Below are 17,880 nucleotides of genomic sequence, written 5' to 3'. Positions count from 1 at the left end.
TGCTTAGGATCTTTTTTACAGTTTCAGTCCAAATTTGTCATGCCTGCGCATTTTCTTCATACAAGGCGTACACAATGCCGTAACACGCGCATGCTGGATGGTTAACGTACTACTACTAGGCTACTACAAAGACAGCGTTCTATTTCACCTACAGTGTGTTGGAGTTTTTGTATTGGAAATAAAAGTGCCCGTGTATTATAATGCAGTACCTCACGACTAGATGGAGCAATGACACACATTTGAAAACCAAAAAGTCCTATAAGCCTCAGTTTAACGCCCCCTTTTCACAAAGAGTGCCATATTCAACGTGACCCATTACTAAGTTATTTTTTTTAAAAAAATCAAAATATATGATTCCTAAAGTTAAATACACTACTTATTCAATGTTTAATGTTTACTAACTCCCACCACAAAAAAACAAAAACGTTATTTTCTCTCAACACCAGGGGGTGCTACAGCACCCTCTGCACCCCACTTCCAGCACCACTGTCTTGAGTGTTTCCACGACTGGAAAATGTGTTCTTAGCAGTTGATGAATTTGTAAGTTTTGGTCCTGTTCATGTTGATTTTAGGGGAAATTGAGATCACGTCCTTTTGGATTTTGAGGCAGTACAGTCGTGAAAAAATTACGACGCCTGTGTGTTTACTAACATATTTGGTCAGAAAGATATTTAATATCAATTTTAACAATCTTGAGAGATTCAAGTAATAGAACGAAACAATTAAAATAAAATAAAATAAAATAAAAAATATATAGAACTTTTTATAAAATGTGATTTTAAATAAATGCAATTTCTGTTGAGGAAAAAAGTAGGACCCAACACACACACACATTCCATTCCTCTTAAAATAGCTAAAATCAAACACAAGGGTCCCAGTGTTTTGAAGGAGGCTTGCCTTATGTAAACCTCACATTTAGTTTGGTGTGCCCCTGACTGTTCAAGTGAGAGAAAACACCATGGTGAAATTGAAGGAGCTGTCTGAGGCCTTCACAAAGAAGATTGTAGACATTTATGAGTCGGGTAAGGGATTTCAAAAGATCTCAAAAGAATATAAAATTAGCCATTCCACTGTTTGGAAAATAATCTACAAGTGGAGGACATTCAAAACAATTGCCAACATGCCCAGGTCTGGACATCCAAGCAAGTTCACCCCGAGCAGACTGCAAGATGCTAAAAGAAGTCTCAAAAAATGTCATCACGGGACCTACAGCAGGCTCTTGCTACTGTTGATGTGAAACGGCATGCCTCTACAATCAGAAAGAGACTTGACAAGTTTAAGCTTCATGGGAGCTGTGCAAGGAGGAAACCTTTGCTCTCCAAGAAGAACATGAAGGCCAGACATGTTTGCCATAGTGAATGTAGACAAAAACCAGGACTTCTGGAATAATGTTCGTTGGACAGATGAATCTAAAAATTAATTATTTGGACACCAGAACAAAGGACATGTTTGTCGTAAACCCAGTACAGCATTCCAGGTAGAGAACCTCATACCAACTGTGAAGCATAGAGGTGAAAGTCAGCGTTTGGGGATGCTTTGCTACAGCAGGACCTGGCCAGCTCTCCATCATAGAATCCACCATGAATTCTATTGTGTATCAGAGGTTGCTTTGAACATGTGAGATCTGTGAAAAAATGAAAGATGAAGCGAACTGGACCCTGCAACATGACAATGCCTCAAAACATACAAGTAAATCCATCAAGGACTGGCTGAAAAGGAAGAAATTGTGTGTCCTGGTATGACCAAGTCATAGCCCAAATCTTAATCCCATTGAGATGCTGTGGGGTGACTTGAAACAGACTGCACATGCAAGAAACCCCTCAAAAAAATCTCACAGTTGCAAGTTGCGTTGAGGAATGGCGCAACCTTTCTTCAGACTGATGTCAAAGACTGGTAGATGGCTACAAAAAATGTCTCGCTGAAGTTATTTCAGCAAAAGGGGGGTTACACTAGCTATCAGGTGGTAAGGTGTCCTAACTTTTTCCTCAGTTAGAATATGCATTTTTGCTGATATATTTGGTTTAATGAGTAAAACAATGTTCATTTTTGTTGTTTACCAGCAATTAAATCACTTTCTTTTCAGAGATAAAGAAAAACAAGATCAGACATTGATATGTGAACTGAATATTTCATGGGGTGTCCTAATTTTTTCACGTGACTGTATGCAGTCTCTTCCATGTCGGTAGATTTTTGGGTCAAATCTGGGTCAACTTGTTGCTTTTGGGGGAAATTCTGGATCACTTTCTTTTAAATCAGGTCACTTCCGGTGGATTTTTTGATAAACCTTCGTCCCTTCCTGATGATTTTTTTTTTCAATTGATCAAAATGAATGTGTTGTATTGATTGCGTTTGTTTTGATAAGGAATATGGAAACTGATGACACGTTGTGCTGCGGTGACCCCTACTGGGAGAAGCTCGAAGTAGAGGATTACCATTGATGTAACATTTTATTTCCTACGTTTTGTTTTACTGTAGAGCTTACGTAAAGCAAGTAATTGTAATTTCAGTCACAAAAAACGAAGCGAAATTGAGAAAATATATCAAATATACGAAAACTGAGATCCACCCCTATCCTCTAGATGGCGCAACATCAAGCTACGCATTGTTCATTGATTACATTTACTTCCGAGTTAATGGTCTCTGTTTCTTGTACTTTTTTTTTCATCCAAACGTGTCAAGCAAGACTGCAGAATCTCGATTAAAACTCGTCTTTAAACAAAAACAAAAGTAATATTTTTCCTCAGCAATACTTTTTGGGCACATTTATCTTTACAATGACTGAGGTAAGACAAATTTATGTTTTTTCTCGTTCGGTGCAGACTAATGCTACTTCCATTTAGCTACTTCCGAGTCGACTAATTTTCACCTGTTTTGGTCTTTTCATGTCAAATTTATCCTCATTCTTATGAATATCTAAATGTTGTTTATGTGTACGTAGGACGTTCAGAAGCATTCGGTCCACACGCTGGTCTTTAGGTCCCTCAAGAGGACTCATGACATGTTTGTGTCCGACCAAGCCAAGTACATAGCACTGGATGACAAAAGGTAAAACAATTAAATTTACTAACTGATTAGGAGACTGACAGTGATTGTTTGCTGCCAACCCCTCCCAGTTCAAATAGATCAGACGTCTATGGCAGACTATGAGTTTAAAAATGAGTTAAAAGACTGGGTCTGTTGCTAGTTAATGGCAGAGAAATGGGCTTGAAAATGACTTCGTTTTTCCCCCCTCTGTGGAATGTGCAGTCACAAGCTGAAAATGGCTGTTAAACTAAAAACGGAGTACGATGCTGTCCTCCACATGCCCGTCTTGAAGGAGCCCAAAGAAAGAATGGCTTTGCCGGCAAACAATATGCAGCTTCAGCTGGGTTACACACAGCCGGGTAGGTGATCAACACATTCTCTGTGTGAATGTGAGGTTGGATATTTTTGGCAAGTTCGCAATTTCATTTTTGTTTTGTTTAGTATCTGATGACCCAGAGTACATGATTACCGGGACACATGCTTATCCCTCTGGACCAGGTAAGCTGAAATTTAAACAAAAGAGTGCCTGTAAACGTTACCGTAAATTGTCGTCACATAGAAACTTTTATTGTGTAATAAAAAAAAATAATCAGAAAATGTCCTAACATAAAAAAATAAATAAAACAATAATAATAATTGCACATGTACAACAACAGAAAAAACGTTAAAACTAATGACAAGGAAATGGAAAGAGATTGACTAATCATTTATGTAGTGACAATACGCATTAACCCCGCAATATCAACAATAACACGGTCGCACCTGTCCACATCATCATACTGCGACACTTAAATTGAAACGTCATCAACAATAGCCCAATGGGAGAGTGAAATTCCATTACTAAGCATGATGGGAGATACCAGTAGGGCAGCAGGGTCTTAGGGCGTGACATTTAAAAGCAGGAAGTGCATATGTATATTTATGTGTTTAATTATGTATTTATGTATATTTATGTATATTTCATATATATATGTATACTGTATTGTCTAGTATTTCTGCCTCTCGTAACCTGACATTTCTTTCTTACAAGAGGCTGTATTTTCCCCGTTTAAACGTGTCGTAACCTGAAAATAACGTTTGTAGAGACGTTGATTTATGGTTTAGTTCAGGGTTCACTAAATCCGGACCTCGGTGCCACTTTTCCTGTCGTGTTTTCCACGTCTCTCCCCCCTAACACACGTGAATCAAATGATTATGTCATCAGCAACCTCTCCAGAAGCCTGATAATGAGCCTGATTATTTTGATTCAGCTGTGTTGGAGGAGGGAGACATGGAAAACACTAAAGTTGCACCGATACCAGTATCGGCAGGGGGCGCCGCTCCGGCCCGAATTGGTGGTATCGGTATCGACGAGTACCAACATGTAGGGCGCCGATACCATCTACTGGGAGCACTTGAACGCAAATGTACTGTCCTCCCCAAATGAGCTAACTTCCCAAGTCCCGATGCATGACATCTATATGTCTTTGTCTCGCAAATACCAAACGAAATATACACCCTCGTCTTCAATATTAAGGATGTTCACTACAACGCATATCCGCGATGTTACACTACTCATCTAACATGGCATTTACAAACAATTAGCATGCGCGAGCTAGCGCCTGCTGTTGTAGCGACGATGGGATCAGAAAGGTTAAGACCGTGGGAGACTAAGCAAACTCATGGTTTCATGATGAACAATGAGTGGCAAATTAAGAGCGCCGTACTTCAAACTGGTCCTGTTTATGAAAGTCGATTGTCATATGCTGGTGTTGTGCAGTAATGAGCAGAAGTGACTTCTGTGGCTAGAAAACACTCAAGCGCGCACACTAGATATCATCAAATAGCAACCTAGATGTCCTATGTTAGATCCGATGCTAACTCTCACACGCACACACTAGATATCATCAAATAGCAACCTAGATGTGCTACATTAGATCCCATGCCATTAGCTGCGTGAGCCCAAAGCGACGCGTAGTCAATATACTACATTGATGAATTAGAAACCGCCAAGACTGAATGGAAGTTAAGCAGGCCAAATCAATCCATACCAGTGACTATAGATGATGCTGCAAATACTGTTAATTCAGTACATGTTACAGATGGACTCGGACCACAAATAGGATGTTTTGCTTATATGGTAAATATAGCTGCTAAGAGAGCTGCAGCAATCAACAGTGTGCCCCACTTTACAAACAGTAAAGCTTGTTCTCAGCACTTTTATACAAAATTTCTTCAGATCACTAAGAAGTAAGCACATGAATATTATGCACTAAAATGCTTGTTTATATGATGGCACTGTTATTTTTGCTTGTTAGCAAATAAAAAAAACATTTAAAAAAAAAAAAAATAATAACAGCTGTATTTTCTGTTTCAGAGCGTTAAATGTATTGAATTGTATCGAAAATCGTACCGAACCGTGACTTAACTGTATCGTTGCATCCCTTATACGTACATATATATATGGTTTTTTTTTGCAAACAGAATGGTATCGGAATGGTATCGGTATTGGCCGATACTGCACAGCCAGGTATTGGTATCGGGCCCAAAAAATGGTATCAGTGTAACACTAGAAAACACGAAAGGAAAAGTGGCACCGAGGTCCGGATTTAGTGAACCCTGGTTTAGTTTATGGATGACCTGATACATTATGCAATCATTTTGAAAGTAGCTGTGTTCTTTTAGCCTCAGAAGGTGGTGGTAGTGGCGAAATATTAATGTATTTAGAGCATTGAACCCGGACCATGTTATGGCATGTATGACTTTTTTTCTGTAGTGTTTCAAGCTTTTTTAGATAGGTTGGAAATGTATTGCACCATATGATATTACAATGTTGTCAATGTGGTTCAAAATAAGATTTATACAGGGTGAGAAGTGCAGATAGTGGGATATAATGTCGCAATTTAAAAAACAGAGCAGCATATTTCGACAGCTTATTTGTGAGCTCATCGATATCGTTTTTTAAAAATTAAGGTACTCATCAATATGGATCTATCGACTCTATCAATGATTTCTCCATTTATGTTTAAACAGATTTGTTGGATGGGCTGTTTTTTATAGGAGCGAAACAATGTAATTGTAACCAATGCACGTTAAATCGCAGGCGGGAAAATGACCGACCTAATTTTATATGTCTATATATATATATATATATATATATATATATATATGTATATGTATATACATATATACACACACACACACACAGTGCCTTGCAAAAGTATTCGGCCCCCTTGAATCTTGCAACCTTTCGCCACATTTCAGGCTTCAAACATAAAGATATGAAATTTAATTTTTTTGTCAAGAATCAACAACAAGTGGGACACAATCGTGAAGTGGAACAACATTTATTGGATAATTTAAACTTTTTTAACAAATAAAAAACTGAAAAGTGGGGCGTGCAATATTATTCGGCCCCTTTACTTTCAGTGCAGCAAACTCACTCCAGAAGGTCAGTGAGGATCTCTGAATGATCCAATGTTGTCCTAAATGACCGATGATGATAAATAGAATCCACCTGTGTGTAATCAAGTCTCCGTATAAATGCACCTGCTCTGTGATAGTCTCAGGGTTCTGTTTAAAGTGCAGAGAGCATTATGAAAACCAAGGAACACACCAGGCAGGTCCGAGATACTGTTGTGGAGAAGTTTAAAGCCGGATTTGGATACAAAAAGATTTCCCAAGCTTTAAACATCTCAAGGAGCACTGTGCAAGCCATCATATCTAAATGGAAGGAGCATCAGACCACTGCAAATCTACCAAGACCCGGCCGTCCTTCCAAACTTTCTTCTCAAACAAGGAGAAAACTGATCAGAGATGCAGCCAAGAGGCCCATGATCACTCTGGATGAACTGCAGAGACCTACAGCTGAGGTGGGAGAGTCTGTCCATAGGACAACAATCAGTCGTACACTGCACAAATCTGGCCTTTATGGAAGAGTGGCAAGAAGAAAGCCATTTCTCAAAGATATCCATAAAAGTCTCGTTTAAAGTTTGCCACAAGCCACCTGGGAGACACATCAAACATTTGGAAGAAGGTGCTCTGGTCAGATGAAACCAAAATTGAACTTTATGGCCACAATGCAAAACGATATGTTTGGCGTAAAAGCAACACCGCTCATCACCCTGAACACACCATCCCCACTGTCAAACATGGTGGTGGCAGCATCATGGTTTGGGCCTGCTTTTCTTCAGCAGGGACAGGGAAAATGGTTAAAATTGACGGGAAGATGGATGCAGCCAAATATAGGAACATTCTGGAAGAAAACCTGTTGGTATCTGCACAAGACCTGAGACTCGGACGGAGATTTATCTTCCAACAGGACAATGATCCAAAACATAAAGCCAAATCTACAATGGAATGGTTCAAAAATAAACATATCCAGGTGTTAGAATGGCCAAGTCAAAGTCCAGACCTGAGTCCAATCGAGAATCTGTGGAAAGAGCTGAAGACTGCTGTTCACAAACACTCTCCATCCAACCTCACTGAGCTCGAGCAGTTTTGCAAGGAAGAATGGGCAAGAATGTCAGTCTCTCGATGTGCAAAACTGATAGAAACATACCCCAAGCAACTTGCAGCTGTAGTTGGAGCAAAAGGTGGCGCTACAAAGTATTAACGCAAGGGGGCCGAATAATATTGCACGCCCCACTTTTCAGTTTTTTATTTGTTAAAAAAGTTGAAATTATCCAATAAATTTTGTTCCATGTCACGATTGTGTCCCACTTGTTGTTGATTCTTGACAAAAAATTCAAATTTTAAATCTTTGTTTGAAGCCTGAAATGTGGCGAAAGGTTGCAAGGTTCAAGGGGGCCGAATACTTTTGCAAGGCACTGTATATATATATATATATATATATATATATATATATATATATATATATATATATATATATCGTGCCATTAATTAACTTGTTGCATATCGTGACAGGCTTAACTACAATACACAGCACATTTTAGAACACGTGACTTTCTCCTTTACATTATCATTTATCATAGGCGCTGTTTTGAAATGCTTTTTAACTTGAATGACTAGGAGTGGCGCTGACAGCTGACACAAAGGTCCACAGGAATCCCAGCGAGGCAGGCGTCCACTCCATGGCTTTGGCACTGCCGCCGTCGCAGGCCAGGTGAGTCCTGCCTACCTAAATGCATCAAACTTAATCTTGCTAAAAACTAGGGCTGCTACAAACCACTATTTTCATACTTGACTAATCATTATTTTTTCCCATGAATCTTCTACTACTGTAGATAAATTATGTCTTTTTCACTTTCAGTCTGGCTGACATTTTAGCTTCAATTGTGCTTTGGAATCAAAATGATGCACTGAGAAAAATTGGACTATTGGAACTTTGTCATTTTTTCCCCAAATCAAAAGGAGATGTTCACCTATATCTCACTTTGATTCATGACCAAAATAATTTGGCAAATTTCGAGTTCCATAAAAACCAGGGCATATTTACAGTTTTTTATTGTCTTTTTTTTTTTTTATTTAAAAACAAATACAGATTAAAAGTTTAAGAATGAAAATGGAAATAATTAAAAACTTAAAAAATAAATAAAAATGTAAAGAAATGCACAAATATGTTGGGGGGGGGAAATCTATGAATTGTACGGTTGTTCCGATCATGTTTTTTTGCTCCCGAGCCGATCCCGATCGTTTTAGTTTGAGTATCTGCCGATCCCGATATTTCCCGATCCGATTGCTTTTTTTTTGCTCCCGATTCAATTCCAATCATTCCCGATAATTTTTCCCGATCATATACATTTTGGCAATGCATTAAGAACAAAATGAATGAAACTCGGGACGAATATATACATTCAACATACAGTACATAAGTACTGTTTTTGTTTATTATGACAATAAATCCTCAAGATGGCATTTACATTATTAACATTCTTTCTGTGAGAGGGATCCACGTATAGAAAGACTTGTAATTCTGATAGGATAAATGTGAATTTGTATATTGTGACTAAATATTGCCATCTAGTGTATTTGTTGAGCTTTCAGTAAATGATACTGTAGCCATTTAACTGTTCTGCCCAAATGCATGATGGGAAGTGCAACCATGACTGTGCACAGTGGCACCAATTTATATATCTTCTCTGCGTTGGGAAATAACAGGGTGTTAAGAAAAAGATCAACCACTACCTTTCTTCCCCACATTGTAAAAATATATATATTAAAAAAGGCATGTCCGATATTTTTTTGCCGATTCCGATACTTTGAAAAGGACTTGATCCAACCCGATCGATCGGGACATCTTTAATATATACATATATATTTTTTAATTTTTAAAAAATATATGTAAATATATATATATATTTTTAAAGTTAAGTATGAAAATACTTTCTAAGATGCTTGAAAAAAGGATTTGCACAATTTTGAGGTTAACAATGTCTCTAAACGATGAATCAAAATAGTTCTTGATTCTTATACCAATGGATTATCTTTCATGATATCATTAACATGTGGCCTTCCAGCCAAGACGCCGGCCGCACCGCCGCCAGCGTTCCGGACATCCATCGACACGCCGGGGCAGCGGAGCGCTCGCTCCCGCCTTCGTCCGCGTTGGTGCGTCCCAAAACGGTTCTGCCTTCGATATTCCTTTGCCCGCCTCTCTTTTTCAAAGTACCTATTTGCCGTTTCCCGCAGTCGCTGGCGGAAAGCGGTGGCACCAGGACGTCCGCTCTCATCAGGCGAGCGCCCAGCATGCCTAAGCCACAGTGGCACCCGCCGTGGAAACTTTTTCGGGTGACTACATCCCACGGGAACTGCGCGCAGATTTATATTTTTATTCCACTGACGTACGTTTATTGTGTGGCAGGTCATCAGCGGTCACCTTGGCTGGGTGCGCTCTATTGCTGTGGAGCCAGGCAATCAGTGGTTCGTCACCGGCTCTGCTGATAGGACTATAAAGGTGACTTTTGACGAGAAATGTTGCTTCAATTCTTAATTTAAAAAATCTCAAATTCAATTTGTTGGGGGAGCTGCTGGAAAAACAGTGAGTGAGTCTGGAAGAGATCAAGAATACACTTGGCTACCCTACATCACCCCCAAAAAATTATCATTGGCTTGAGCTATGTTAGCCCTGTAAAAATGTAACAAAATTAAATTCCAAGAACAAAATGCTGTACAAGCGGGCCACTTTTTTTAAATTTATGCATTTATATTACTCTGCAAAGCAACACCAGGTAACAATTTAACCTTTATAAAGTACTCTCATAACATTTGTGATATGTCGACTGACAACTAGTTGAATGACACCTCTTTTAAATCTTGAGGGAGTCTGTGTATCACTTTGAGGAGGGTGGCAGGAACCCTGCCGCACAAAAAGAAACTACAAATGTGCTGACTGCTTTACGGCATGCATCACTTCCCCCTTTCCCCATTCATTTTAAAGATGGAAGTCAATGCGAACGTTGCAAAGATGGCAGAGCCACAAAAGACAAAAAGTTTTGTCTGAGGATGAAAAAAAGTGAGGCTACCAGGGATATACAGAATAAACATTGGCCCGGCTTCCACTCGCTGGCATGACACCCACCCAACCGAACTCGTCAGCGCTGACGAGTTTGGGTGGGGTGGGGGCTTAGCCACACTAAGCCACACGGTTGCTAACCGTCATATCCTATTGTTTAGCCACAACTGGATTCATTACCTCATCACTATTTATCCTTCACATAGCCGTGGGAAATAGAAATGTTGTTTAATCCATCTGCATGCGACCAGGAAATTAATTTTTGATTGATGATTTTACGACACTGTGCGGGTGTGCGCTGGTCCTCATGGGAAACGCAGTCTTCCTAAAGGCAAAACATTACCGCTTTTGTCCACCGGAAATCGACCATAACTGAAAAGTTACCAAGTGTTGCTTTAACTGATTATATTTTGCTTTTATTTGTAGCTATTTTTGAAAAATTTTAAGTTTTTATTTTTAAATATGGATTTTATTCCAATTTTTTATTGAGAAGTATTTATTTTCAATTATTGATATTTTTTTTTTTTTTAAATTCCCTGTGGCAAAAAAAGTGCCTCTTACAAATTGTCAACTGTCATTGTCACTGTCACTAAACTGTATTACTATTACGCTAACAGGTTTACCGGAACAAATAAAATGCGAACTTTAATTGGTATTTTAATTAACACCATGTTTGTCATTTTTTTTGTTTTACGGTTGAACGCGAGAAATGTCATAAAAAGCACTAAATTTTGACTATCTGCTAAACAGTAGTCAGACTGCTTTTCTACCACATTTGATCCATCAAATATGTCAAGACTGATCACAAAAATACACTAAGTGTTTCTCTGTCTACAATGTTAACCTTAAAATTGTTTGGACAGATCTGGGACTTGGCGAGCGGGAAGCTGAAGTTGTCGCTAACGGGCCACATTAGCACGGTGCGCGGCGTGGCGGTCAGCAGTCGCAGCCCCTACCTCTTTTCTTGCGGCGAGGACAAGCAAGTCAAGTGCTGGGATTTGGAGTACAACAAGGTAGGGAGACGCACCCTTGGATAGCAGAGATCCCAACTCCTATCTTGCTAGTAAAAGTACAGTACAGGTAATCCCCGGGTTACAAACGAGTTCTGTTCCTACGCTGGCGACGTAACCCGAATTTCCTCGTAAATCGGAATCAACCCTTTAGGTACCCCCTAAATCTCAAAATAACTATCCCAGAACATGTATTATATGTCTTTGTACTGTCCTCGCTGAGACGTTGAAGCTAAGTCCTAGCTAGATGGTGAGCTAAGCTCTGAAATGACAATGTTAGACGTCCGTGTGGTTTGCTGACTTTATTCAGCTGCTCATGACACAACACTTGCAGAAAGAAACTAAAATAAAAAATGAAAACAAAAGTCAACATTATTAAAGGTAACCACGGACAGAAAGACTTGTAGTTATTAAAAGATAAATGTTAGTATGAGTTACAATAGTTTTATATTCAAACCCCTCTTAATGTTTTCGTTATTATAAAATTTGAAAAATTTGTTTAACTAGTAGATCGCCATTATTCTTGATGACGCAATGCAGTCTGGGCAGCGTACAGTGTTACTCGTTAGCTACATAAAAATGTCCTCGGTTCCGCCCTTCCAATTTGAACCCGAGCAGAAAAGTGATGAGCACTGTTGATGTTTCACAAAACGAACAGCAATGGCAATTAAATGAAGGTCTACAGCGGGATTTGACCCTTGTTTCCCTGCGACAGACAAGCGCGTAGACCACAGTGCTATCCTGCCGCGTCACGCGAGTCATTTTCCTTATAAAGCATAAAGCGCTCAGCGGTCAGGGCATCAAAACATGGAATTGAAATTTAAAAATTCGAACGGTTCTGAGAGAACCGGAGTGTTAGAACCAGGTCCCATCAATGCTCGATGCCCAACCCTAGGTGAGAGGCAGACAAACGAAAAAAAAAAAAACTAGCAACGAAGGGATACACAAACTGTCAAATGGCAGCAAGTCAATATCTCGGCAAGCCGCCTAGGATCGGTGTAAAGACACTGTTGATAAGCTGGAATTGGTACGACATCTCTGTAACAAAGCTAATTGAGCAGTAGCAGAATGTGACAAAATCATGCCAGTCGTCATACGAGCTTCGCTTGCTAGCTAGCACAGCTATCCTCCCAGTCTAGCCCAACCACGTCATCACCCCCCAGCATGCATTGCGTGCATAAAACATGGCGACCTCCGTAGGTCAAAACATGCTAAATATTATAGATTTTTAAAATCAATAACAATAATATATGTGTTTTTAATAAAATGTTTTAGTAAAAAAGAACAATTGTGGCTTATTAGAGCCTACAAGTAAGTCCGAGGCTCCTTTTGATAAAAAGAAAATATAAAAAAACAACTGGAGACAGAATGGCGGACGAGGCTCCAGCGTTGTAAAGACAACATCACATATGCCGGGTACGTCATAAGACTCGTAACCTGGAGACCTGTTTTCGGTTTCGGCCAAGAATTCTGCTTTCGGTGCATCCGTAGAAAAAAATGTTCCCATTTTAGATTGGACATCTCAATCAAGCACTGAAAAGACGTAGGCTCCGTTTTCTTCCATTTAAATAGAAGCATACTCTTACCGAGTAGCATTATGAAAGTCCAAGCCCTACCTCATTATACTGACCTTAACGTCCGACAGGTCATCCGCCACTACCACGGCCACCTGAGCGCCGTGTACGGCCTGGACTTACACCCCACCATAGACGTGCTGGTGACGTGCAGCAGAGACGCCACGGCCAGGGTAGGCTCCGCCTTCCCCATTTGTGTCCCAGTCACGCCTCTGGCATTTTTTCCCCCTCTTTCAGGTGTGGGATATCCGCTCCAAAGCCAATGCGCACACGCTCACCGGTCACACCAACACGGTGGCCACGGTCCGGTGTCAGGCCGCCGAGCCGCAAGTCATCACCGGTAGGGCCGCGCCTCGGTAGCGTTACCGCCGTCCTGTCGATGTTGACCAATGTGACTTGACCTCGCGCAGGGAGCCACGACTCGACCATCCGGTTGTGGGACTTGATTGCGGGCAAAACCAGAGCCACGCTGACTAATCACAAGAAGTCCGTCAGAAGCGTTGTGCTGCATCCACGACAGTAAGTCGCCCTAAAATGAAGCGTTAACATTAAAGATATGTTTTTTCACCCTATTTGATCACTAGGGGTGAGACAGTATACCAGAAAAGTGATATATTGCGATTAGGTATGTGCTGCTATGAAATTATAACGGTATGATAACCTTAAGCAAAAATATCGCGGTTTCACAGTATCACGGTATTGCAATTATAGCTCTAAAATGTGTTGTTTTGAGATGTATGGGGTTAAAAAAAACTAACTTTTATCCATTGAACATGATTTTTTTATTTTTCACAACATATTAGCAAATTGGAACAGCAACATGAATCTATAATGTTAAAATAAATAAATAAAATAACAAAAAATAAATGAACTATTTTAAATAAAATTGAAATAGAGCTCATAGACTAAACCCACAGCCACAGAACAAGAATCCTTGGTAATATAGAACTGGACTTAAACAATATATGATCAAATTGATTTTATGTAAAACTCATACCACTACTGTTATTAATTTTAATTAGCTGAATATTAATAGAGAGTGAGAGTAAGAGACAGAGCGCGTGTGTATGACTCGTGTCATTATTTACACGTTACACGCACACAAAAACCCTCTCTCAACACAGAAAGTTGCCGAAGAGAAAAAATACCAGGCTGTATTGTGAAAATGTTATTTTCAACAGATTTTTTACAATGGCGGAAGACTTTACAAAAGTAGGCTAATGGTAGAGAGGAAAGTAGTTAGCCGTCTTGGCATGCTAACTAGCCATGTTATCTGCCTCTTTAGCAAACTTCTGTTATAGTCATAGACTTCATTATATATTAACATGACACGAGGCATGGGCTGATTATTGGGGGCCTATCTCCGTCAAAGCTGACCGAGTGGAAACACGGCCAAAGAGCTTTTCACGTTAAAAATTCTTGTGAATTGTTACTTCCCAAGGACGGCCCGCGAAGGGCGTAACATAAAATAAGCCACACAAGTTTACAAGTGGACACAAATTTATTCACACAATAATCAAACTCGCAATGAATATACAAAAAATGCAGAAGAAGCGCGGCTTCAGGGTAAGCCCAGGCCAAAACAACAAACAGAAGGAACTACATTTAAACCCCACCCGCTAACTAAACCCTGATCGTAAAAATGAACAAAGAAAAGACAGCCACTAACCTAGCTTCTTACACTAAAAGAAACAGAAGAAAACGGGTTGAACAGAAATGGTGGCTATCCCTACTGCTTCAGTGCTCTTATTTACAGTGGTGAACAAAAACGATCCAATAACGAATAAACACAAAAGACCTCACCGAAAAAGGGGAGTGTATCAAATTAGCAATCAAAGCACACGAGAGTGAATGGCGAGCAAACAGCTGGCGAGGAGGACCGCGGTACGAATGCTGTCAAATGCGACCTCAGCTGTCAGTTGACAACGTCAGTTTTTTTAAGCTTGCATTGCATTATATTGCAAAGCATGTAGAGGTCTGTAATTTGTATCATAAGTTCTCTTCAACTGTGAGGGACGGAATCTAATACAAAAAAACAGAAAATCACGTTGTATGATTTTTAAATAATACATTTGCATTTAATTGAATGAAATAAGTATTTGATACATCACAAAAATCGAACTTAATATTTGGTACAGAAATCTTTGTTTGCTATTACAGATACCAAACGTTTCCTGTAGTCCTTGACAAGGTTTGCACACACTGCAGCAGGGATTTTGGCCCACTCCTCCATGCAGATCTTCTCCAGAGCCTTCAGGTTTCGGGGCTGCTGCCGGGCAACACGGACTTTCAGCTCCCGCCATAGATTTTCTATCGGGTTCAGATCTGGTGACTGGCTAGGCCACTCCAGGACCTTAAGATGCTTCTTACGGAGCCACTCTTTAGTTGCCTTGGCTGTGTGCTTTGGGTCGTTGTCATGCTGGAAGACCCATCTTCAGGGCTCTCACTGAAGGAAGGAAGTTTTCAGCCAAGATCTGGCGATAGATAGCCCCATCCATCCTCCCCTCAATATGGTGCAGTCGTCAAGTACCCTTGGCAGTGAAGCAGCCCCAAAAAAATGATGTTTCCTCCTCCATGTTTCACGGTTGGGATGGTGTTCTTGGGGTTGTACTCATCCTTCTTTGTCTTCCAAACACGACAAGCCGAGTTTAGACCCAAAAGTTCCATTTTGGTCTCATCCGACCACATGACCTTCTCCCATTGCTCCTCTGGATCATCCAGATGGTCAGTGGTAAACTTCAGACGTGGCTGGACATGCACTGGCTTCAGCAGCGGGACCTCGCGTGCGCTGTAGGATTTTAATCCATGACGTCGTAATGTGTTTCCGATGGTTTTCTTCAAGACTGTGGTTCCAGCTCTCTTCAGGTCATTGACCAGGTCCTGCCGTGTAGTTCTGGGCTGATCCCACACCTTCCTCACAATCAGTGATGCCCCACGAGGTGAGATCTTGCATGGAGCCCCACAACGAGGCGGATTGACCGTCAACTTGAACTTCTTCCGTTTTCTAATAATCGCTACAACAGTTGTTACCTTCTCAGCAAGCTGCTGGCTTATTTTCCTGTAGCCCATCCCAGCCTTGTGCGGGTCCATTATTTTATCCCTGATGTCCTTACACAGCTCTTTGGTCTTGGCCATTGTGGAGAGGTTGGAGTTTGTTTGTTTGAGCATGTGAACAGGTGTCTTTTATAAAGGTAAGAAGTTCAAACAGGTGCAGTTACTTCTGGTAATGAGTGGAGAACAGGAGGGGTTCTTCAAAAAGAACTAAGAGCCGAAATATTTACTAATTGGTAATGTATCAAATACTTATTTCATGCAGTTGAATATTTATTATTTATTATTTAAAAATTTTACAATGTGATTTTCTGGATTTTTGTATTAGATTCCGTCCCTCACAGTTGAAGAGAACTTATGATACAAATTACAGACCCCTACAAAACCAGCAAAATCGGCAGTGTATCAAATACTTGTTCTCCCCACTGTATGTCCAGCTTGGATTTTTTATATCCGTTCAAAAGTCAGATAATTTGCTAGAGGACGCTAATTGACATCTGTTATAGGCATTCATTAATGCTCATGACAGTGTCATGTCATAATTATGATTGTCTTATGACAGTCTTATGGTCAAATAAAGTGTTACCAAATACCATAATTAGCAATTAATGAAACATCTGGAACAGTAAAGAAATTATTAGCACAGAACATGAATTTTGATATATACATCTGTAGGGCTGCAATGCATGCGAGGAGGCATGCTGGACAACAACAGTGTTGACAGCAGAGGTGATGGCCAAAAGAAGCTTCTTGAAGCAATGAAGCTTTGCAGTCAGTTGGTTCAAATCTTCATGGTGGTTCATTTGGTCTTATGATGCCACTGTCAAATAAAGTGTTACCAGTTAATATCTTTTGGTGTAAATATCCCATAAAACAGTGACGATGACCAATGCGGCTTATGTATTAAAAAATGTTGTTTTCGTGTCAAATTTGGTGGGTGGCAGCCTATAGTCTGGTGCGCTTTACAGAAAATTACGGTAATGAATGAAAATTTAAAAATCTTTAAAAAAGTATTTTTCTTTTTTAAAATATTAAATTAAGAAAACAAATATTATTGAATAAATAGAATATTTACTGCAGTCCAAATGGATTGGACGTCCATCGCCGTCAGTGGCAGCTAATTTGCTTTTGGAAGAGGATCCAGGGTCACGGATGTGTTATAAGTGCTTTTGTCACGCACCAGATACACTTTTGCCTCCGGTTCGGCCGACAACATCAAACAGTGGATGTTCCCGGACGGCAAATTTATTCAGAACCTGTCGGGCCACAACGCCATCATCAACACGCTGGCCGTCAACTCCGACGGCGTCCTGGTGTCCGGAGGTATTCGTCGACCCGACTCGTAAAGTTTTAGCGCCGTCACGAGCGTCCGCGTTTTTCGCCCGCGTAGCCGACAACGGGACCGTCCACTTGTGGGACTGGAGGACCGGCTACAACTTCCAGCGAATCCACGCCGCCGTGCAGCCCGGTTCCCTGGACAGCGAGTCGGGCATCTTCGCTTGCATCTTCGACAACTCGGAAAGCCGTCTGATCACGGCCGAGGCCGACAAGACCATCAAAGTCTACAAAGAAGATGACACCGCTGTATGTACTTGAATTTCTTTCCGCTGTTATTATTTTTATGAATCATTTTGATGAGATTTGTTCTTCTTTCAGACGGAAGAGAGTCACCCTATCAACTGGAAACCAGAAATCCTAAAGAGAAAAAGATTCTAATAACTCCGACGACAGTCTTGTTTTTTGTTCGTTTTTTTTTTTTTTTTTTTTT

The 17,880-nt window shown here is 40.3% G+C and overlaps 1 protein-coding gene across 1 annotated transcript; it reads left to right on the top strand.

Annotated features, from left to right (window-relative positions):
- The first annotated feature begins 2,618 nt into the window (after window positions 1–2,618).
- Window positions 2,619–17,880, top strand: plrg1 (pleiotropic regulator 1). Its single transcript, XM_057818786.1, has 15 exons — window positions 2,619–2,783; window positions 2,939–3,045; window positions 3,247–3,383; window positions 3,466–3,522; window positions 8,035–8,128; window positions 9,483–9,573; window positions 9,655–9,753; window positions 9,827–9,919; window positions 11,341–11,490; window positions 13,133–13,234; window positions 13,299–13,401; window positions 13,472–13,580; window positions 17,296–17,435; window positions 17,503–17,696; window positions 17,769–17,880. The coding sequence occupies exons 1-15, from the start codon at window positions 2,775–2,777 to the stop codon at window positions 17,826–17,828; spliced, it is 1,545 nt and encodes a 514-aa protein (XP_057674769.1). The 5' UTR covers window positions 2,619–2,774; the 3' UTR covers window positions 17,829–17,880.

Source organism: Corythoichthys intestinalis, chromosome 17 (assembly GCF_030265065.1).
Source record: "Corythoichthys intestinalis isolate RoL2023-P3 chromosome 17, ASM3026506v1, whole genome shotgun sequence".
NCBI classification, from domain to species: domain Eukaryota; kingdom Metazoa; phylum Chordata; class Actinopteri; order Syngnathiformes; family Syngnathidae; genus Corythoichthys; species Corythoichthys intestinalis.
This window is presented reverse-complemented; position numbering and strand designations above follow the sequence as displayed.

Excerpts from the sequence above, each read along its gene's own strand:
- plrg1 (XM_057818786.1), top strand. Across the intron at positions 17,436-17,502 it reads CGGCGTCCTGGTGTCCGGAG|CCGACAACGGGACCGTCCAC; the intron begins GTATTCGTCGAC and ends TCGCCCGCGTAG. Across the intron at positions 17,697-17,768 it reads ACAAAGAAGATGACACCGCT|ACGGAAGAGAGTCACCCTAT; the intron begins GTATGTACTTGA and ends TTCTTCTTTCAG.